General features: G+C 35.7%; 1 protein-coding gene across 4 annotated transcripts; it reads left to right on the top strand.

Annotated features, from left to right (window-relative positions):
- Positions 1–74: 74 nt before the first annotated feature.
- On the top strand, positions 75–18,966 carry LOC135078044 (Golgi resident protein GCP60). Of its 4 annotated transcripts, XR_010258561.1 has the most exons (11): positions 77–352; positions 584–797; positions 1,033–1,101; positions 1,179–1,283; positions 6,693–6,980; positions 7,212–7,291; positions 7,634–7,822; positions 8,555–8,671; positions 9,693–9,817; positions 12,578–18,230; positions 18,764–18,966. XR_010258561.1 is itself a non-coding variant. In XM_063972601.1 (10 exons), the coding sequence occupies exons 1-10, from the start codon at positions 208–210 to the stop codon at positions 12,692–12,694; spliced, it is 1,437 nt and encodes a 478-aa protein (XP_063828671.1). In that variant the 5' UTR covers positions 75–207; the 3' UTR covers positions 12,695–18,966. The 4 variants fall into 4 exon arrangements, 3 of the variants coding, with proteins under 3 accessions (XP_063828671.1, XP_063828670.1, XP_063828669.1); XM_063972601.1 differs by having other exon boundaries at positions 75–352; positions 7,646–7,822; positions 12,578–18,966; XM_063972600.1 differs by having other exon boundaries at positions 76–352; positions 9,699–9,817; positions 12,578–18,966.
- Positions 18,967–24,211: the final 5,245 nt, after the last annotated feature.

Below are 24,211 nucleotides of genomic sequence, written 5' to 3'. Positions count from 1 at the left end.
GCGTGTTCTTGTTCATAAACATTTTTATTTTTGCTACTAACGTTATTAACTACTATCAACAGTCAATTTTATATAATATTTTTTTTGTAATAGTTTGAAATAGTAAATTATGCTCATCACTGGCAATGGAACAGTTTTTACTTTGACATAAAATTTCAAGTCGACAATTTTGCAAAAACATCGTTTGCTGTGTAAAATCTTCTAAAAATGTCTTCAAAGACCGAGAATAATCACAAAATCCTCCCAGAAAAGATTCCCCTTGAAACTGATCAGGGTATCAAGGAGAGTGAAGAAAGAAAATGGGGTTTACCTTTAAAAGATGTATATAAACATGCAGTATCCTTTTACAAAGGTAGATTTATTTAAAATTATGAATTTCTATTCAATTAACTTGCATTCGGCCGAATAATTCATATCACAGACATACTGTAATCAAATGCTTTTATTACGATCGAAGTAAAATGCGTTTTATTGATTACTAAAATGAATTCTCTCATAGACATGTTTTCATTGAACCATTTATTTTATGAACTTGTTGAGGTTTCTGTAAGTCTTAATGATTGTTATTATGTTCTTTTTATAGAAAAAGAAGGAAAAGCAATTCATTTGAGCTATGAAGACCGACTGAAACTTGTTGCCTACACACAGCAGACAGCCCATGGGCCTTTGGACGTGAATTCGGCGCCGCCTCTGGGTGTCCTCGATGTGATTGGGCGGGACCGCAGGGCGGCGTGGCAGGCCCTGGGGCAGATGTCACAAATACAGGCTATGGCTGGGTTTATTCACACTCTAGACAGGTAACATTCTCTATTAATCTTGTTTTAAATGTTTTTATTACCAACTAATTTACTTTCATTCTTAACATATTCTTGAGGATCAATTTTATCATATATCAAACCAATGGACATCCATTGCTAGAGAATACCCTCACCTAAGGATTTGCACAATGACTAAATTCTGTGCTGCCTACATCCAGTTGCTTCCCATTTGTTAATTTAAAATCAAATTACTCAGGTAATATTTTAATTGCAGATTGTGCCCATTGTTCAAACCTTTCTTGGAGGCTATTCAAAAGGACCATGAAGATAAAAAACAGCAGGAGTAAGTTGCTTGATAATATTATATTTATTGAATGTCTAGTAATTGAAGTAGTTTAATAATAAAATTTAATTTTCTAGGTTGAAAAGGCAAGAGGAGGAAAGAGCCCATACGGAATTACAAAATAGAATCATGTTAGAGAAACAGAAACAACAGAGCGCTAAACTCACAGAAGAGCAGCAAGTGTAAGTACTTTTACATTTATTTATTTACAAAATTATTCACAAACCTGTCTGTTACAATAAAATTGATTGTCCTGTCATGAGCAAATGTTAGTGTGATTACTGAACAGTAATAATCAGTCATTCGTGAATATTTTTAGTATTATCTTGTTGCTTTAGCACTAGTTCTGCTTAGTTTAGGATTAGGCTAGTGGGATAATTAATTTGTACATGAATATTTAATTAACTACATATTGACTCTTTTTAGATCTCAGAATCTGATCGAAGATCTCAGATTCTATTCATAGCTGCATATTCCTTAATCCTTGTTGTGAAAGTGAAGTATTTAATTTAACAAAATCTTTGAATAATACAGCATCTGTAGGTGTTGATGAGATTACGACGGAATTGGTTAAATCGTGTATAACCGAACTTACTCCAATATTAACCCATTTAATAAATATATCATTCGAAGAAGGAACATTTCCAAACGCCTTAAAATTATCGGTTGTCAAACCTATACACAAAAAAGGAGACAAGGCAGAAGTAGGTAATTACCGTCCTATAACTTTGATCCCGATATTTAGTAAAATATTTGAGAAAGCTATGTATAAAAGACTTTCACTGTTTTTACAAAAGCACCACGTCATAAAAGATAATCAAAATGGTTTTCAAAAAGGTAAATCAACAACCTTAGCTGCATTTAATTTGATCAAAACTATTACGGAAACAATTGATAAAGGAGATCATGTAGCGGTGGTACTGTTTGATATGACCAAAGCCTTTGATTATGTCTGCCATGAGAGACTTCTGCGGAAATGCGAGTCTTATGGCCTGAGAGGTCGTGCTCTGCAATGGCTAAGTAGTTACCTAGATGACCGACGACAGTATGTCGAAATATCCAAAGTCGATCAAAAATCTAAAAAACTAAAATACTTTAGATCATGTCCAAAGATAAATTCATACGGTGTACCTCAAGGAAGCATTTTAGGGCCACTTCTGTTTCTAATTTACATTAATGACCTGCCTAATGTAACTGAATTTCAAACAATATTATTTGCTGATGACATTTCGATTGTTATCACTTGCAATGACATTATTAATTATGAAATTGACATTAACAATACGGTAGACAAAGTTGCAAAATGGCTCAGTTGTAATAACCTCTTTATTAATGTATCCAAGACTAAATTTATGCAATGGACAACACGCATAAGTTGTAATATTAAGTTAAATTATGATTTAATTTAAAGTTTAGATCACATACATTACACTAGTCTTTATTTCACCTCAATCCATCCAGTATTACCGAAGATAGAGCCTCGAGAAGTTTACGGACCTTTTTAAATTTTCAAAAATTTCCAATATTCGCGCGTGACGTCACAACATGATTTTTCAGCCCCCGCACGTTAACCCATTTACCAATTTTTGTCTTTTTCCAAATAAAATAAAATTTTACCCAACTGACAACTGTTGTTAGTTGTCATCGTTCAATCACATTTCAAACCCAAAAGTAACCATTATTATGCCACCTATTGCCAACTTTGTGCACTATTAAGCCATTTTTACATTTATTTATGCGCTATAGATGCTACGAGCGGATTACACGAAACTCCACCCCTAATGGAGTAAAACAAGGTCCACGCGTACAAAGTCGCGGATGCGAAAGTTTGGATGTCTGGATGTTTAAAGTAAAGTAAAGTAACGTCATGTTTATTTCTCACCAACATAACAGATAATATTATGATATTTATAATAACAAACAATTAGGAAAATTAAAAAGTAAGAATATTAGAGACGTTGGTGGGTTGATACCTGAACTAGGAAGATTCCTGTGTCTCAGGTTTGTTACTCTTTCACGCAAAAAGTACACAACGGATTTTGTTGAAACTGTACAATATTATTGTTTGTAACCCAGATTACCATATAGGCTATAATTTATGCCGATCTGTGACACTGAATTTCACGCGGGTGAAGCCGCAGACTAGCTTATGCTAGTCGTGAAATAAATAGGAAAGTTTAAGGATCTGAAACGTGGTCGCTTACTATGGGCCTCATAAGAAGGCTCAAGGTCACCCAAAGGGCGATGGAGCGGGCTATGCTCGGAGTTTCCCTGCGTGATCGAATCAGAAATGAGGAGATCCGCAGTCTCCTGACCAACCTGACTCCAAAGTGACCGACATAGCACGCAGAATTGCTAAAATCAAGTGGCAGTGGGCGGCACATAGCTCGTAGAGACGATGGCCGTTGGGGCAGAAAATTTCTTGAGTGGCGACCACGGGCTGGAAGACGTAGCGTGGATAGGCCTCCTACTAGGTGGACCGACGATCTGGTAAAGGTCGCGGGAAGAACCTGAATGCGGGCAGCGCAGGACTGTTCATTGTGAAAAACCTATGGAAAACCCAAAGGGCTCTCGCCTTTGTCCAGCAGTGGACGTCATTTGGCGACGAAATAGGAAAGAATGTAATTATCAAAACTTTCTCTAATGCAGCATTTTTCCAATTTCTCAACGAGCGGCAATTACACTTAACTAACAGACTAACAGAGAGCATAGCGAAATCTATTTAAACACCAATTTCCAAAACTCCCAGAACACTTTCCAGGTAACCACGTTAATTTGTACCAAACGACTGGACTATAATTTAACTGAAATAAAAATTTGGGTACCTACATCTTCTCAAAAACAAAAAAAAAACTGATGCTAAAAGGGTTAAGTGACATTTTGACATTTGTAGAGGGGCTTGTAGAAGGGGAGGCTATGGTGCTGAATGTGGATTAACTCGAGTGTCATAGTAACATTAGGTTGCTAAGCTTGATCAGATGATAAAAAGAAAAATATTTTATTCAATGTATAGTCTGGTCATAAGTTCTGTCATATGATAATAACTTTTGAATATTGAATGAAGGTCTCAAAAACATTTTTTACTGAATTAGAAATAGAAAGAAAAAATCTGCGATAGTTTGAATTTTATTGTATGAGTGGACGCATAATGAAGTTCGAACTGCAGTTGCCACACTGCATTGGTGCGGCTACGCGCCAAAGCACATTTTAGTCGCGCTGAAAAATTTTAGTTCATCTTTTCATTAAATGATAGGTGTCTATGACAGACAGCTACACATCACTATCGGTCGATCTCATTCGGTCCGCGCGCGCATTCACTCTTCCATTCACTGTATCCCCCTCTCGCCTATCAGCCACCGAACCGGCTTGACGTGCCGGCCGGCACGTTAACTCCAATTTCAATGTAATATTATTGTCTAAAGTACAATAAATTCTCAAAACTAAATAATGTATTTCTTTAATGTTTGAATGTCATTGTCGGCCGTTTGGTGTAGTGGTTCGAAACGTACTACTATTCCGGAGGTAGCGGGTTCGATTCCCACACAGTACAAACATTTGTGTGCATGAACATATTTGTTTGTATTGGACTGGGTGTTTTCTATGTATAATATGTATGTATTTACAAAAAAAAAGTATTTAAGTATGCAGTTTATATCCGTTGTCTAGTACCCATAGTACAAGCTTTGCTTAGTTTGGGACTAGAAGCGCAGTGTAAAATGTCCAAGAATATTAATTTATATTTATATTTATTAATTAGTTCTGCGTGAACACAGTGAACAATAGGTACAATGAAGTTTTAATTGTAAAAAATCAAAAATAAAAGTAGTTACCCTCTCACGGATAGGGAGACCTAGTAGTAGTAGCGTTAAAAGCAGTGAAGGCGAGAAGTTCTCGCCTTCACTGCTTTTAACGATTCTCGCCGAGAACCCAAAGAATCCTAAGTTTTATAACTGTTTGCCCTGGAGGTAGTCTACAGCAGAAACAGGGTGAAATTAAAACCAGACATCGTTCAGATGTGCGTTCAAAAGACCAGAGATTTAAAAAAAAATCCACGTTTTGTTTAAACGGTAAGCGAAAAAAAAGTGACTTGAAAATGAAATACAAAATAATAAGGTATGGTAAATGATAAGTTTTTATCAATGAAGAAGCAGAAGTTCAATTTCATATGTCCTCCATCTAGGCTAGTTTCCGTCGTCACTCAAGGTTTGACTACGTCTCAAATTTGGGCTTAATTGAGGTATTTTTTGGGTGAGAGGCATAAGAACTAATGCCGTTTTATATCAAAAAATTCATACTTAGAGGTACTCAACTAGGTACAAAGTATTTCCTTGTATGTTAGTCTGCCACTCTTTAGTAAGTCCCAAAATCCCCGCTTCGGCTCCCCTACTAACCATTCTAACCATTGTACACAGATAATATCTTACATGCAGCTTTTCATGTTACTACGTCACATTTTCAAAATCCGCGCGGAAAATCGCTCCAAGCGGAAGAGCGCACTTTGAGCTTGAATATTTCAGTCATTTTTAAAGATATCAAAAAAGTAAAAATACAGTATTCATCCTAATTTTTTGTAGTTTTTTTTGGCATCTTCAACAAAAATTGTGCGCCATGTCCATTCCATAACACGAAAAAAGTGCCTCCAAATATAAATCTATTCTGTGGAGGAGAAAGAGTTGAGAGGTCCTCATGCGCTTTGTTTTTAGGACTAACCTTAGATTCTAATTGCTCATGGAAATTGCAGGTAGAACAGTTGTGTACTAAAATAAATCGTTTTGTCTATGTTTTATATAGAATCAGAAAAACGAATAATCTAAAACTTTCCCTTCTTGCCTATCATGGATACGTTGCGTCGGTGCTACGATATGGTATAGTAGTCTGGGGAAATTCAAGTGAAATCGAATCCTTGTTCATTATCCAAAAAAAATGCATTCGTGCAATGTGCAATTTAGACTCGTTGGACTCGTGTAAGCCCTGGTTCAGAAAGCTGAACCTATTAACTCTGCCATGCCTATACATTTATGAATTGGGATTATTTGTAAAAAAACATTCCTATTTTTTCACGACATATAGTCATAATAACCTATATAGTAGAAGACATCCTAACAGGCTTAAATTTCCGGCTATAAAGTCTACCCTTTACAGTAAAAACTGTTTTATAATGGCCATTAAAGTTTTTAATAAAATTCCAGACTCTATCACTGACTTGCATGTAAACCAATTTAAAAAATGTCTTTATGAATGGTTAGTTGATAAATGTTTTTATACTGTCAAAGAATTTCTGAGTGATTGATTTGTGTACCTATAATGACTTCAATTTTTTAATTAATTTATTATTGTTATTAATATGTAGATTCTAATTTTGTAAAATTTGCATGCCTACCCTGGACAAAACATGTTGGACTTGACATTTTCTATCGACCATTTTGTTACCATGTTTCTGAGCAAATAAAATGATTTTTTTTTAGATTTAGGCTTTGGAAACGCTTTGTTGCCATTTAATCTTCATCTCAACATCAATTCATCTTTTATACATTTTATGTAAAATTTACATAAATAATATATAAAAAAATTCTTAAATTGTTACATTACAGGCAAAGAATAAAAGATGCGCTAAACGCACAAACATACAACCAGTTTCTTCAGTATGCTCAGCAGCAGTTCCCCGGCAACTTTGACCAGCAGGCGATCCTTATTCGGCAGCTGCAAGACCAACACTACCAGCAGTACATCCAACAGTTGGCCATAGACCAAAGACTGGCCAATGCTAACATTCAAGACGATAGTCAGTGTGAGGAGGAGAATACTAATAAGAAAGAGGAACCAGTCAAAGATTGTAACTTAAATGAAATGGAAGCAGTTGATGCTATGGAGAATAATAAGTGAGTTTTTTGTTTAGTTATTTTATACTTCTTTCTTTGTTAAGATGGCATTGTGTTTTTTTGCCAGTGATAACAGTGCACATGAGGTGATCATAGTGGCAGGAAATACATAGTTTATCCTGTGTATTTTTTTATTGATGAATCATTAAGTTTATTAAGATTATGTGATGATAGACATTGGATGAAGATAATGAAATATCTGTAATGAAATAATTGTTTTACTGTGTTTAGATCAATGCAGACTTCAGATAAGACTGAAACTCCAGAATACACTGAAGAATCGCGAGGGGAAGAGGAATCAGATGGGGAAGGTAGATAACATTTTCATGAATTTCTTTCCTAAAGATTTTTGTCATTTTCTATTCAATTTTAGTGTATCTAGGAAATCAGGGGCACACAATGATAGGTGGTGGCATGTACACACGACATCACATCAGGCTAAGCGTTTTTGTTGCAAACTCGCCCCTATTACAACTGCACAAGAACCCACAGTGGTTATTGACGGGCCGTCGTCTGTAAAAGAAATGACAATATGCAGTGCACCAGTTACTGACAAGCTTTTAAGCTTAAACATATTAATTTTTGTACAAAGTATAAATAGCACTTTCATTAAGCCTATAAAAATTATATCCAATCCAATATTCCGTCATCAGACGTTTTCCCAGCTGTGGATGAGGGTCGGATGTGGACGCGCGGGGACATCGCGCAGTTCAAGGAGTCTGCTCGCGCCAGCGGCGGCAAATTGACCGTCGGCCACGGAGAGACTGTGACCGTCCGGGTGCCCACACACCCCCGGGCTAGGTGCATTTGCTGGGAGTTTGCTACGGACAACTATGACATAGGTATGTTTTTTTTATTGCGGGTCAAATGACTGTTTTGATTTTCAAGGGAACAAACTTGATCTTCACTTGTTGGGTTTTTATTGGCGATCAAAGATCCTGGCTTCACAAGAGTTGCAGCAGTGGAAACGAGAGGTGGGAAGAGTCCCATATGTTCTTTTATTCGCTTTACGACCGCTTAGCATTAGGTCAGAGGTGGAATTGTGTAAAGCAATCGTAATCGTTTGACAGTTCATAACGTACGATTATTCTGTCAAACGCTTTGTTTTACTGACTTTATCGTACGTTATGAACTGTCAAATGATTACGATTGCTTTACACAATTTCACCTCAGATTCGCGTTAGGACAGAAATTGCATTGATCAAAAACATAATATTGTATTTTTTTGTTATTTTATTAAGTTTAGGAAACCGTACAAACTTTCGGTTGCTTAACGCATTGAAGTACTATGCAAAATACATTGAGTTCGTACACAAAAGGTTAAGCCAAACGCCACGTAATATCAGCTGATGCGTCATTACTCATTACATAGGCAACTTAAACTGCCAGCGTATTCAGCGGAACTATTAGCATGTTTGTCAATCATTATACTAAACTACCTGCTAGTTTTTCCATCATAAATTAGCAATTATAATAGTACTAAAGTAACTTCACGGTTTGAGTTTTTTTTTTATAATCTAATCTGACATGCCATTATTATCGCCTATTGTCTAACTATCGTATTATTTGTTTAGGCTTCGGCCTGTACTTCGAGTGGAGCAAGTCGCCGACCACGGAGGTCACAATCCACGTGGCGGAAAGCGACGAAGAAGACGACGTCGATGACGACGGCTACGGCGACACTGATGACGGTAGATATACATGTTTTTTACTTACACTTTGCGCCAATAGAAACCGGCCGTTTGTAAAGTGTGTAGAAAATTGGCTCAAACAACATTACTTCACTTGATATTAATAATAATTTAACGAAACAAATATAAATAGAAACATTGCAAATTGAATTATATGTAGAATTTGGATAGCCAAAGTGCACGTTTCCAGCCCAGTTTACTTTAAATTACACTTAAAATGTTAGATAGGATTTGTTTTTAATTCAGCAATTTTCTAGTACTTAAATCGTTCACTAATTAATTACCACAATAGTTCAGCTGTCGACGAAGATTGAACAGTGTTCCTCGAATAGCTGGGTGCATACTCGAAATACTCGTACCTCGTCCTTCATGTCTGTATTGGATTGTGCGCGTCTCGCACGGTGAATCGTCGTGCTGTGTAGACAACCTACACTCGGCATCAAATAAATCGCACCTCCCGCGACAAGCACTTATCAAACGTATGCATCCCCACTTCCCACCAACATTGGTACCATTTGAAAGCCTAGTTCTAAACTTCGATTCATTAAAGGAAAGGGTTTTTACCCCAAAAATGTGTCTATAAAAGGATACAGTCACTTCTTCAAAAAATAGGTAGTTACGCTTGAGCCAACTTTTATGGCTATAAAACTGTTAAATTGGGATTAATTGCTATCCATCTGTTAAAAAGGACACGTAAGATCATTATTTGGTTTTATAACCACAAAAATTGGTCTACTTGGTCCCAGAGGTGAGCCCCAAGTGAATCCTTTTTTCAAGTCCCATTTATGGTGCCTGTTAATTGTTTATAAAAAAAAAAATGAGTTTTTCTTTAAGTTTATTTATTGGGCTTTCAAATAACACCAATATTGTTGGGGCACCATGATTGCGTCAGAAGAAAATCTCTAAAGTTCGCGTCGCGGAAGGTGCGATTTATTTGATGTTGAGTATATTTATTGAACATTCTGATGCCGGTTATTATCACCTAAATCATATAAAAAAGAATTAATTTGTACATTCCTAGTGACAGAGTTCACAATCCACGGCACGACCGACCCGGAGGCGGGCGGCGAGCGGCGTGCGCTGAGCAGCGCGCGCCCGCCCGTCAGCCTCGTCGTGCCCATCTACCGCCGCGACTGCCACACCGAAGTAAGTGCTCAGAACCAGCTAAAGTTCGGTCGCGGTCGGCGAGCAGATACAATGAGGGTTTTCGCGAATGAAAAATCCGCCAGATGGCAATACGTAGACGCGAGGTCCAAATGCTGCATGATTGGTTATTTCTGACATGACATTGACAGATATGTCAAAATCCACCAATCACGCAGCAGTCAGACCCCACATCCACGTCCCGCCATCTAGCGGATCTTTCATTCGCGAAAACCCTCATTTTGTCAAATGACCCCAAGCTACCCATCCTTATCACTCGCACGTAATTATATTGCTGTCGCGACTGTGCGACGGGCGGCTGTAGTGAGTGTGCGAGTGATAAGGATGGGTAGCTTTGGGTCATTGGACGAAATTCTATCTGCTCGATAACTGGACTTTAACATCTTTTTGATAGATACTCTTTAATTGTCAAAACTGTGTATACTTACATTTTTCGGTGCCATTTGTTACATCTAGCGACATGGTTCGGGTCGCAACGCATTCCAAGCGTCGCTAAAGCCTTGTTCGCACTAGTCGAGTAATTTACGTCTTGCCGCACCTCACCAGGTCTGAGCTGGCCCTAAGTGCTACAAACTACAAAACTATCCAAAATTGCTAGATGCAGGGGTTCAATCGATGAGTATGGATTGACACAATATAAGAAACCCCCTGTATAATTTTATCTTTTGTTGCAAGTTAAACTTACTAGATTTTGCTAAACTTATTGTTATCTAAACCCCACCCCCAAGGATTTCCACTTCTCATTCTCATTTATTTATAACTAGCTGACCCGGCGAACTTTGTTCCGCCTTAATGGCAATAAATAAGCAGACTTTTTTTTTAATTTCGAACGGGATAAAAAGTATTCTATGTCCTTCTCCTGGCTCTAAACTACCTCCCTGACAATTTTCAGCTAAATCGGTTCAGCCGTTCTTGAGTTATAAGTGGTGTAACTAACACGACTTTCTTTTATATACAGGGTGTTAGGTAAATGGGTATATGAGCCGACACTAGCCCATGTTAACATAGTCATATAAATGGTATGGTGAAGTCAGAAATTTGATATCATTATTTTTATTTTTTTAATTTTCATACAAAATAAATTTTATAAAATCCGATTTGTATGAAAATTAAAATAATTAAAATGAAGATATCAATTTTCTGACTTCACCATACCATTTATATGACCATGTTAACATGGGCTAGTGTCGGCTCATATACCCATTTACCTAACACCCTGTATACACCACTACATTTTTATCACCGGAAAAAAAAATCTGGGTAATGAGTTATTGATACTGATCCTATTTATGCAAAAAAAAAAGTTAAATAAAGCTACTCAAAATTTCATCCCAAAATTGGTAATATTTGGACACACGCGTCGCTAGCACTATTTACGCTCAACGCAAGGCCGCCCGTTACTATGGAGAGAGATGCGACGTTGCCGGCCCGACGCTTCCTAAAGGCGGCGGTGTACGTTTGTTGTGCGGCCATTATCACCCGCGAGCCACGAGCGAGAGGGCGGCGCGGGGCCGCGGCCCGCGCCGCCCTCTCGCTCTTCCGGCCGCCGGCCGCGCGCCGCGGTCGGTCAGTTGCGCGCGCGCGAGCTCTTTATCGGTCGTGAAGTGTCTTGTTAACATTGTATCAATCAAGTCAATAGTGTCGTGCAATTATTACGTTGTCTTACCAATTCACCTCACGTGAATACGTGTTAATGATACGTGCATTATTATTCTTGGCCGGAGAAATTGTGTAGTGCAGTGTTGCGACTGTACCGGGACAGCCACACTTCAGCACGATGCAGGGTGCTTATCAAAGCATTGAATTTTGCCGGTCCTAAGGCCGATCCTAAGCCCGGGTAAGTATGAAGGGAAAGTTGAATTATTTTTATTATTTTACCTAAGCGCCTACTAAAACCACCATCTAAAACTGTTCGCACCACTCAGCTGTTATGGCGGATCTTAAATTCACGAATTACGAACGACGCGCGATCTCAATTGGAGTTACACAGTAGGTATTATTATTAACTAGTGTTAAAAACTCACAGAAATACAACGTGACGTATTACGTAATTACTAAATTACTGTTTTCGTCCTTTGCCCTGCGTTCAATTACAATTCTAATTACCTACTTGAAATGTTGCAATAAAAATAGCCTAAGATAGGTAGCTAAGTAATACATTATTATTATTCTGTGATGATAACACTGAAAGCCGCTGTTTTGGCAGATCTTTGAATTACATATTTCTTTTAAAGTCGTAGTAGCCTCGTAACGACACATTGGTGTGTATTCGTAACGTATTCACAGTAGGTAGGTATTTCATTGTATTATTAACTTACAATTAGTGTTAACAGTCAGAATACCACGTAAAGAAGTACGTAAGTGTAATGAAACACTTATTAGAACTCAAAATTACTTGAAATGTTGCATTATAATGGTCTAAATTAGTAATAATAACACTGGAAGCGTGGTCAAGGCGTGAGCGAGACAGACAGATCAATGTGCGAGCGCGTACGACTACTCTACTGAATGAACGAGCAGCGGAGTGGCCCAGCTGTGACGCGTAAAATAGGGACTAAAGAAAATTTAATAAAAAAATTAACTTTATAAAAATTTAATTTTTTTTTTTTACTTTATAATTTTCACACATTTCTACATAACCTGTTAAAAATTTTCCGGTGATAAAAAAGTAGTAGTGTATAGATAGATATGGTATGTATTAGAGCATGTTAGATTACACTTGTTGTTTTTTTTTCATTTCAGGTGTACGCCGGGTCCCATACGTATCCAGGTGAAGGCGTATATTTATTGAAATTCGATAACACTTACAGTCTTTGGCGATCTAAAACCTTGTACTATAAAGTATACTACACACAGTAAATCTTGTGTGTTTATCAAAACGAATTTAATTGTTTTACCATGACACGAAAAATGAATGGAGTTATGTTTTTGGTCACATTACTTACATATTTTATGATGGAAAATTTTCTTTTTTCATGAATGTGGAAAATACTGAAGGTAGCTTAAGGTACACAATTATGGTATTTTGTGTTAGGTATTATCTTGTATGGGTGCGATTAGTGACACCCTGTATATTATATTTATTTTGTTTTTATCAGTACCTACAGACTACTGACAGGCATACCTCTGCATTATCTGTATGGGACTATGACACATTATTATCCTGTTAATTAAGGATTTTGTGTATTGTAGAGAAAGAGAAAGATAATGCTTTTTAAGTAAAAATGTATATCTTTCGCGTTTCCTCAAAAATGCCAAACTTATTTATATTGGATTTTAGTTATGTTGGTGGGATCCCTATTGATTGAGAGTAAATTATTCTAGAGCTATTAAATTATTTTTATTAAACATAAAAGTTTTTAAGTCTGTTATATCGTATACATTGACTATCTATTGTTCATTCGTTCAAATAATAAATCTTTAATTAACGTTTATATTTTGGTTTCGGTTTTCGTATCAATTTTGCATTGTGCCATTCAAACTAGTAGTAGGATTTTGGATTTGATTTCTTACGTAATAGTTGTCATGAATGTTAAATATAACTGTTTCAATGTAAGTGTAATTTATGTATGTCTCCACTTATCATGTGTATGAAATGTCAAATATTGATTTATTTAGGTATATTATAAAAAAAATAACAATTGGAAAACCATTTTACAATGATTAATAAACTTTCAAATTAACGCTAACACTTTAGTATTATTTGCTGCATTTACATAAACCTAATATTACGTATTATTTCACAGATGTCCTTTAGCGATTAAAGTAAAATTAATTAGTTTAAAGAAATTTATTTAACGCTTTTTGTGCACCACTGTCCATGTCATCCTTCTTTTATCCGGTTTCTACAGGACTATCTTAAAATAGGGACTAAAATAAAATGTAATATCGTCGTTCAATAAATGTATTTTGTATTAATGTTATAGTATAATTAAAAATATATTAATAGGACAAGGTTTTATATTATTGACTTGGGGGCGGAAACTTGGAATTTTGTAATGAAGTAAGGAGATGGAAATGGATGATAACAGACAGGCACGTAATATGAAATGATAGCAAGTATCTAGTGTTGGATCTGTCATAGTATTTACTAGTTAATAGTGGTGATTACCACCGTAGTATCAACAGTCTTAAAAATAAAATAATTTTGGTATAAAATATGATTACTTTTGGATAAAGATGGGAAACTGCCATAGATTATTAACAACTGTTTTTTTTTACTAAAGTTATTTAAAGATTGACCTATGACAGATTTCCAACCCATAGTAAAGTAACTTATTTGTCTATTATTGTTATTTTATGTGATATGTTTAACTTAGAATGATACATATTATTATTATATTTATTTATAGTTATTAAATAGGCCGTAAAAACAATGTTAATAATATGCTAACCATTTTACATCTCAGTGTCTGTAATATTATGATTGTTTCTTTTGATAGACCACACACCTTTATGATTGTAGTCAGAAAAATTGTTATTTATTATTCCTATAGTCTACTCCGAAAATCACTGCGTATACCGGGTTAGAGTCTGTTATGACTATTGATGTGCCGTTCCCGAGAACGCTCTCTCAGCTGAGAATATTCTCGGGAGCGTTCCCGGGAGCGTTCTCCTAAGTGAGAAAGGTTGAGAATCATGTTTATCTAATGGAAATAAACAAACTTTCTTAAGTAAAATAGTATTAAATTAAGTCAACAGATAAGTGTATATTAAACAATACACTCCATTTGCAGTGAAAGGCTATATTCTCAGTGTTCCCGAGAATATTCTCGGGAACTTTCTCGGCAATATTCTTGGCAACTGCACCTTTATTATAATTTATTTTTTTCGTCGTGAAATGTCGTTTTAATGATATGTAAGATGACAGAAATTTCTTTTTACACGTAATTAAATAATGTAACTGTCCATTTTTTCGTTTTTAACACGCTCTTATTAGGTCGTCGTGTATGTAACTAACTATGTAATGGAATCTCAGAATCGGAATTACACGCACTTTTAAGTCTTGTATCATCATGAAACTTGGCAATTATATGCAGATTAGAAATGGCAATACAATATTGTGGTACCAGCTGGTCTGATGATGGGACTGGAAGGTGGCCAAAAGAACTCCTAAACGAAACGGCGGAATCACATCGAGTTTGGGTTCATTGGATGTCTTTTCGAGATCTTTAAGTGCTAGATAATGTCCAGGGTCCTAATGATGGAGTCAGGAGGTAGCCATAGGAACTCCTAAACGAAACGGCGGAAACTCATCGAGTTTGGGTTCGTTGGATTTGTCTTTTCGAGCACTTTAATGTTAGATGATGTCCAGGGTTCTGATGATTTTTGGCTTTTTAGTGCTGTTAGTAATTAAAAGCGTGTTTTTAGTTTTTTTAAACTATTCTTATTTGACATTAAAGGCATATTTCACAATCGCTTAGTAAGGGCCTGTTTCGCCACTTCTGGATAAGTTGTGGATAGCCTGTCTGACGGATCATTTGACACATTTTTATAGAAAATATGTGCTAGCTAGATTGATCCGACACTTAGAAGAATAGTAATACTCCTCTTCAAAAAAGGTGACAAAACCTTGTTGAAGAATTATAGACCCATTTCGCTTCTGAGCCATGTCTACAAGCTGATTTCGATAGTCATTACGAATTGTCACGCTAGCAGGCTCGACGACTTTCAGCCCCCTGAACAAGCCGGTTTCCGAAAAGGCTTTTGTACCATATACCATAATAATATACGCAACGGCAGATTATACGGAAGATCAAGGACTTTGCACTTTGCATTTGTGAACTATGAGAAAGCCTTCGATTCGTTTGAAACATGGGCAGTGCTTTAGTCTCTTCAACTGTGCCAAATTAACTATTGATACATTAAAGTGTTGAAAGGCTTGTACAAACACGCCACAGTGACAGTCCGTTTTAAGATCAGGACCCGAAACCTATCCAGTTGCAGCGAGGGGTGAGACAGGGAGACGTCATCACCACCGCCCTGGAAGATGTTTTCAAGCTTCTGGGCTGGAGCGGATTCTGCATAAATATCAACGGCGAGTAGGTACATCACCCAGACAGCAGACGATATCGTAGTCATGGCTGAGATCGTGGAAGATCTAGGCACAATGCTCGATGGCCTCAATAGAGTCTCTCAACAAGTGGGTCTCAAAATGAACATGGACAAGATTTAAAAATGATGTCTAAAGGCCGTGTTGCACCCACTCCTCTAAAAGTTGGAGACTCTACACTCGAGGTTGTTGACAATATACCTGGGACAAACAGTCCAGTTAGGTAGGTCCAACTTCGAAAAAAGGTCAATCATCGAATCCAGCTCGGCTGGGCAGCCTTTGAGAAGCTTTACGATATTTTCACGCGGCTTCTCCGTCGCGTCGCCATTCCGCTTTCAATCCACTTTGAATCCGCTTGCAATCCGCAAGGGTGGCAAGGGCCTTAAAACTCAGAGGCACACTGATGTTCAAATACCGTAGCCGAGTCCTAAAGCCGCGGTACGCGTTCGCCACGAAAAGAGTGAGCAAGACAGCAATATCTCACTCACAAGTTTCATTCCTTGTTTATAACGACTAGTCTTAACGCCCAGTTAATAAAACATCGAAACATTACAAATAATATCACATATAAAAGACAAAATTAAAATTAAAACTAAATATATTCTGTCGAGAACACTGAGAATATTCCCAGGAGCGTTCTCGGTTCTCGAGAATATTCTCACTGGGAATATTGCCGGGAACGAGAACTTTCTCAGCGGCACATCTCTAGTTATGACCATAGTTATGACGTATAACACTTTTCTGAACAGTGAACTGTTATAGCAGTCATAACAATTAAACTTCTATTGTGTCTGGGTTACTGTCCGGTAAAGTGTTAAAAGACGTCAGAGTAAAAGGCTATCAGTAAGTAAGGGACATGTTTGAATGTACATTTTAGTAGCGATTATATTTAATTGATGTTTACACTACGGTTTATCTTTTGCGGAGTAGACCATCATTTATTTTTTAAACTGATTGTAAAACTAATTTATGTGTTATTTTGTAAAATAAGTCAATACATTTTAGTCACAGAATAAAATAATATTAAAAGAATATTAATACTTTTTTATTCCCTTTGTCTGTCATGAGTTTCCCTAGCCTACACCCTACACAGGTGTCCCTGTAGGTATCAATAAAAAGGATTGATTTTACAGCTCAAATCAACTTTCCCCAAGAGTAAGAAAGTTTAAATCATCCAAAAAACAAAATCTTTTCATACAAATTGTCTTCTAATAGAATCAATTGTTTTTGTTTGAACCATAGTCCATTAGTGCTGTGCTTACAGGGACACCCTGTATAAGTTTGATAGCAACTGCCGTCACTGAGCAACCACTTCGTTATGAAGAGTATCGTATTTGCGATCACCTGTTGGCTCCACTCACTGGCGAGTGACAGGCAAGACCTCTACAGTTTCTCCTACTGATGAGGGAAAATAAGATAAGTATAGCCTGACCAGGAACATAAAAACCCTGGCATAGAGGCGCGTCAATTGCATTTGATAGTGCAACACTGAGTACAGTCGTACCTGTGTTAAATTAATAGGCTAACTTTATGTATCAGGATTCAGGATTACGGGCTAATTTGATATTTTCATAAATTAACGAAAAAATATTATTAAAGGTAACCTGGTTTAAATAAATTAAATGAAACCATCAATCGAGTTAGTAGGATTTATTTTATTATTCATCAATAATCAAATTCAGAACTTGAATATTCAACTGCAATGTCTGCTCATGAACGCTTCAAACTCGGTACTTCTTTCCCAATTCCATAAAATTCAATACTTAGAAAGTGACAAAAAACTTTAAAATAGGTAGTTGAAACAAACCACAGCTAATTTTCATAGTGGACTGTACTATACGATAAACATGTCAGTCAATTTGACAACCTTTGTCGAAAACATTAATCAATGAAAATATTGTCCGAACCTTTAGTATTTCTCTTCGACAAATACTTTAACACATTGTGATCCACTTTTCTTTCACGACTATAAAAAGATTTTAGCAATTTAATTCACAAAATCAATTGCGCACATTTAAAATAAAGTTTGTTTACACTTTGACAGCAATAGACTGACATGCAAGGTGACATGTCAATGAAGTTTTCAGTTACTGTTGCCATTAAAAGAAATTAGTACCATTAGTTTTCCGCAACATGGCGAGGGTTTTTATGTTCCTGTAGGCCTAAGATGCGCGCATCGACAATGACATGATATGATAAGACAATTTTCGATCACGTAGATAATTTTATCATTTTCCCTAACATGAGACCATCGATAGAAAAGTCTATCGACCGCTATCGCGTGTTTTATTATTTTTATAAATCCTTCCTGGCCTGGAAATTTGTACCATTGGCCGAATACTTGTAAGTTGTCAATATATTCTTTCATGTCGTTAAAATAAAATGTTTGCTTCCAGTTTGCTTCTTCTTTACACAGTTTTGAACTTTAAACTTGTCCTTTTTATAAATGTCCAACTGTAGTGATTACATATTTATATAAATATTCATAAGTAATAGGTTTTGATAATATTTCCTGGATGTGGCGGGGTATTACATTAACATCTGTATCTGCTTCTGATAAGTGATTCAAATCGGCTACTAGTGTAAGTCTTTCAAGGCCAAATCTTGGGCATTTCATAATCAGATGTTCCAGGTCGGCATCAGCCTCATCACAAAAATTGCATGAACTGCTATTCACTATTTTCATTCGCTGTAGATGGGAGGGAGATCTGAGGTGTCCAAATCGCAGACGATTAATTGTTGTTACAAATCTACGGCTTATATACTCTTTGTAATAATACCAGGGTTTCGTTGGTATTTCCTTTTGTATCCCAGCATACCATCTGCCTTTGGTTTCTGAGCATATTTTCCAATAATTTTTCCATATCTCTTTACAGTTTTCTGTCATAATGGTGTGAAAGTCCGTGAAGGGGACCTTAAAATGCTCCGAGTGGTCTTCATGAGGTTCAGAGTTGGCAACTTGATCCACAATTTCGTTCCCTGGTATGCCTCGATGAGACGGAATCCACTTGAGTGAAATTGGTTTTTTAATTTCATTAATAATGTTTCTTATATTATAAATTAAATAATTTGTTTTAAAGTGCATATTATTATTGTCTAAGCTCATCAAAACACTTTTCGAATCAGATAATATCATAAACTCATTATAACTACAATAGCTTAAAGACTTAATGTAAATTAATGCTTGTAATATAGCATATGCCTCAGCAGTAAATATGCTACACTCTGAATTAATTTTAAAACATTTACTATATTTACATTGTGGATCATAAAGGGCAGATTTGACTGCATTTAAACTTTTTGATCCATCCGAATATATTTTATACACCATAGTTTTGTGACTCATAAACTGAAAAAAGTCTTCTTTGGAATCTACACTACTTACATCAACTTTTATTTTATTCAAGAGCGAATCATATTTACATGTGTAGATAGGCCACAAATTACATCTGTACATATTCTTAGTCATATCATTAATATGAGTTATTATTTTTAACATAACAGGTATGTTACCATTTATAACATCATTTGCTGTAACGTAAGCAGAATTTAGCAAGGTATTATGTATAAAATAAAAGTTGATGTAAGTAGTGTAGATTCCAAAGAAGACTTTCACTTACCAACACCTCTGTATACAGAGGTGTTGGTAAGTGAAATTTTTCTAAAACTATAGGGTCATTCCTAGCTAAAATTTTTGAGCAAAACTTTTCTGATAAGTAAAGTCTACGCAGAAACAATGGTTCTATACATGTTTCTACTTCCAAAGAGTTGATGGGTGTAGTGCGCATTGCACCACTAATTATTCGCAAAGCCATATTTTGAATTACATCCAATCTTCTTAATACTACACTATTCGCATGAAAATAGGCAAGACAACTGTAGTCAAAATGACTTCGAACTAAACTTTTATACAACATATTTAAAATTTTAGGGTCTGATCCCCAAGATATACCAGCAAGAGATCTCATTATATTAATACCCTTCATAGCGTTGCGGCAGATATAATCTATATGACTTCTAAATTGAAGTTTCACATCAACGATAACACCGAGAAACTTTTTCTCCTTTTCTTGTGGAATTTTCATACAATTATATACAATATTTACCGGAGAGCTATCTCCAAATACTAACACTGAACTTTTGTTAGGATTAATATCTAATTTTAATTTATTTTTGTAATAATCATTTAATTTATACAAAGCACTATTTACATTACTAGATGCTATATTTACATTTCTATTAACACTGTACACTAGAATATCATCCGCAAATTGTAATAAATTTACATCTCCTGTTACATATTTGTTTATTTGAGAAGTATATAAGTTGTAAAGTAAAGGGGACAATGAAGAACCTTGCATCAAGCCCTTGCTAGTTGTTTTAGGACCATGTAAAATGTTTCGTTTAACGTATAGAGTCCTATCATAGCAAAAATTAAATATCCATTTTACTAATTTACCTGGCAGACCTATTTCCTTTAGAACTTGTACTAGCTGTTGAAGATTTACATTATCATACGCACCCTGAACATCGAGAAATGCACATACTGCAGTAGACTTAGCTAATACGCATTTTTTCATATCTTCAACAAAGGACACAAAACTTTCTGTACAACCTTTTCCTTTACGAAAACCAAATTGATAATCCGGTAACAGATGCTGGTTCTCAACATAATAATCTAATCGTAACTTTATAATTTGTTCAAATAATTTTCCTAAACAGGATGATAAGGAAATAGGTCTGTATGAATTAAAATCATTTACAGGTTTGTCTGGTTTCAGTATCGGTATAACGCATTGCGTTTTCCATGTTTCTGGAATAACTTGATTTACCCAGAGAGTATTGAAAACCTTTAATAAAACATCTTTTGCAGTCTGATCTAAATGTTGTAGCATTAAATAAGGATAATTATCTAAACCAGGAGTTGTGTGTTTTCTAGTTTTCAAGACCATATCAAGCTCTTTGATACTAAATTCATTCAGTAGAAATTCATTATTATCATCAACATTATCATTATCACAAATATCATTAATATTAAAATCAATTAAGTTCACGTTATTAGAAAGCTTATTTATAAAGTCATTAACCCACTCATCATTTCTATAAACATTTTTACAGGAATTGATTCTCTTAAACCTACGCATATAATTCCACACTACAGCTATTGGAGTTGTTCTATTAAACGAAGCACACAGATTTTGCCACCCATTCCTTTTAGCATCACTCAATACACGTTTTTTAAGAGCATCAATTCTTTTATATTCTATGTATGACTCCATAGTAAGGCAATTTCTATAATTACAAAGAGCTAACTTAGAGTCCTTAACTGCTTTATCACAGTCCTCGTTCCACCATGGAGCTGGACTCTTAGTATTATTTAATTGTTTGCCCTTAAAAACTGGCACACATTCCTGCCTTAATTGAGTTAAAATATCACAAAAAGAGTTGTAATAATCTAGTGGGTCATTCTTGAAAATACAATTTTTTATTAATAATTTAGAAAGAGCTTGATACTTACTCCAGTCTGTTTTATGAAATAAATATTTCTTTTCCATACTTTCATACTTATAATTTATTGAGGATGTTATTATATCAATAAATGTCGGATAATGGTAGCTACCCAATGGATCATCACCAACTTTCCACTCGCATAATGGAGCGAGGACCGGACTCACACAAGAAATATCAATTGCCGACTGATTTATGTTTGGCCTGCCGACAGTCGTCACTTGACCAGTATTTAGAATACATAGGTTTGTATCATCAATTATTTCTAGTAATTCCCTTCCTCGAGATTGAGTGCTATTACATCCAAAAACTACATGGTGTGCATTAAAATCACCAGAAATTAAACAAGGTTTAGGTAAGTTATTGATTATAGTCTTAAGTTTCTGTAATCTAATATTTCTTCTATTATCAGTTCTAGGAGGACAGTAAACACATAAAATAGAAATAGGACCCATTTCAGTTAAAACAGAAATTGCAACATTTTGAACATCTTGATAGAAATTTGTATCAATAATTGAATACTTAATTTTGTTGTTTATTAAAATGCCTACACCACCATGTTCATTATCTGCATTTTTAAAAATAAAATTATAACCAGGCAAAGCAAAATGTTTATTATTTTTAAGCCATGTTTCATTAAGTAGGCACACATCTATATTGTGATTCATTAATGTACTTTTTAAAAGAGACTTTTTATTACATAAACTCTGAATGTTATGCTGCATTATTCTCAAGAAGAGGAAAGATTTTTAATTAATTCCTCTTTTATGTGCGCCGATGTTTTTATTTGGCTTGAATTGCCCAAAGTAATTAAAGTTTTAACTATGGCATCTAATAATTTTGAGTTATTTACAATATTCTGTACATCACCAATTGCTGATGTTGGTTTGCTCTTTGTTTTGTTATTTTGAGATATTTCATTTTGTGTTGCCTGGGACCGTTGTTGTGGTAATGATGGGAAATCATTTTTGCTCAATAAAGAGGCATAAGTTCTATTTGAGTTTTTATTTTTATGCAATTCCTGTTTTTGGGTTTTGAAAGGGCACAGTTTTGAAATGGCCAAGTGCGAACCTTGGCAATTACTACACTTAATGACTTCAGAAGTACATTCCTTATGACTGTGATTACCAGAGCACTTAGAGCAGACCTGTTCATTACGACAAATTTTTGCTGAATGATTAAATTTGAGGCATTTAAAACATTGCATTAGAGGAGGCACGTATTTGAAAACTTTATAACGCCAATTGTCTAAATAAATATATTGAGGAAGTATGGTTCCTACAAACGTGACCGTGATCGTTGTTAGTGGAACAAGTTCATCTTGTTCCTTCTTCATGAACCGTCGAACAGAAATGATTTCCGAGTCTGATGTTAACTTTAGAAATAAGTCTTTGTTTGATTGATCCTTCGGAATGTATCGGACCACACCAATTGTCTCTACCGATGAGGCAGGAATGTATGCTTTCATTGAGTTTTCCGTTAAGCAGCTGTGATTCAGAAAGTCGTTCGCTGCGGAAGCCTGTTTAAACACTAACATTATTTTGTTAGCTCTCAATCGTCTGCTTTCATGAATACCTTTCACTTGTTTAAATATCTTTGAGAGAAGTAAAGGATTTTTATTACCGATTTTATCCTCAGTGCGCAGTCCCTCGACGTAGACTGGGAACTCGCCATTAGTAATAGTGTCGGGGTACGTACGCTTGTACCCTGGCTTGGTGTACATTTGGTATTTCATCCTCGAAGATTCGTCCGAGCTTTCCTCTCTTGCATCCTCCCTCCCTGGCTCAACTATCCTGCGTTTTTTGTTCGCCACCATTTCGGCTGAAAAACCTCTGAAACTTTCTCCGTCGTCATCTGACGACATCCCGGTGGAATAATCGCCAGTTTTTGCGATATTTACAACTTTCTACACAATTATTTATTAAAATAAAATACGAGAAAATTTAACTACGCCCAACTCTCAAAAAGCCCGCCACGGCCCAAAAAAAAAAAAAAAAAAAAAAAAAAAAAAAAAAAAAAAAAAAAAAAAAACCGCTATCGCGTGATAACCCAATTGTTGCCATATTAAGAAAAATTTGCGTTATTATGTTGGCCAACCTTGAAAAATATCTTTATTCCTACAAATAAGCTTTCACCTTCTTTCCTATATTTATTTCACATAGTTCTTTCACCGTGTAATAATACTGTGATCAATATTTTGTATGTAAACTTAAAATACAAATAGGATTAAGTAAATGTTTCTATTTATGAACTGTTTATGTAATTGTAATATTTATAATTGTGTTTAAATAATATTCTTTCTTTTTTCAGACAGTGGATGAAGAAGTGTGGGATTATGAGTGATTATTTCATTCTAAAGCAGACATAATCAAGTCTTGCTCACTATCATGAAAATTTACAATAACAATCAGCAAGAAAAACTTCAAGGGTACTGGCTAGGCTAACCAATTCATAGAATTCTGTTTGTATTTGAAATTATAAATAGCTATTGTAAAACAAAAGTTTTCCAAATAAAGATTTTGTAAATAATGGTTGAATTATTTTGAAATTACACTGCAATAATGAATTTATTGCCTGCGTCCAGCGCCTTTCTGCTAGCATTATGATGTCGTCGGTCCACCTTGTGGGTGGACGTCCCACTCTGCGTTTTCCGGTACCCGGCCTCCACTCCAGAACCTTGCTGCCCCATCGGGCAACATGGAAAGCATTGGGGGAGGCCTAAGTTCAGCAGTGGACGTCCTATGGCTGAGATGATGATGAATTTATTATAATGGAATAAATTGTACAAGATTATCATCCTGTCACATTAAAGCCCT

Source organism: Ostrinia nubilalis, chromosome 14 (assembly GCF_963855985.1).
Source record: "Ostrinia nubilalis chromosome 14, ilOstNubi1.1, whole genome shotgun sequence".
Classification (NCBI taxonomy): Eukaryota; Metazoa; Arthropoda; class Insecta; order Lepidoptera; family Crambidae; genus Ostrinia; species Ostrinia nubilalis.
Note: the sequence above shows the minus strand (reverse complement) of the source record. Positions and strands in the feature narration are given on the sequence as shown.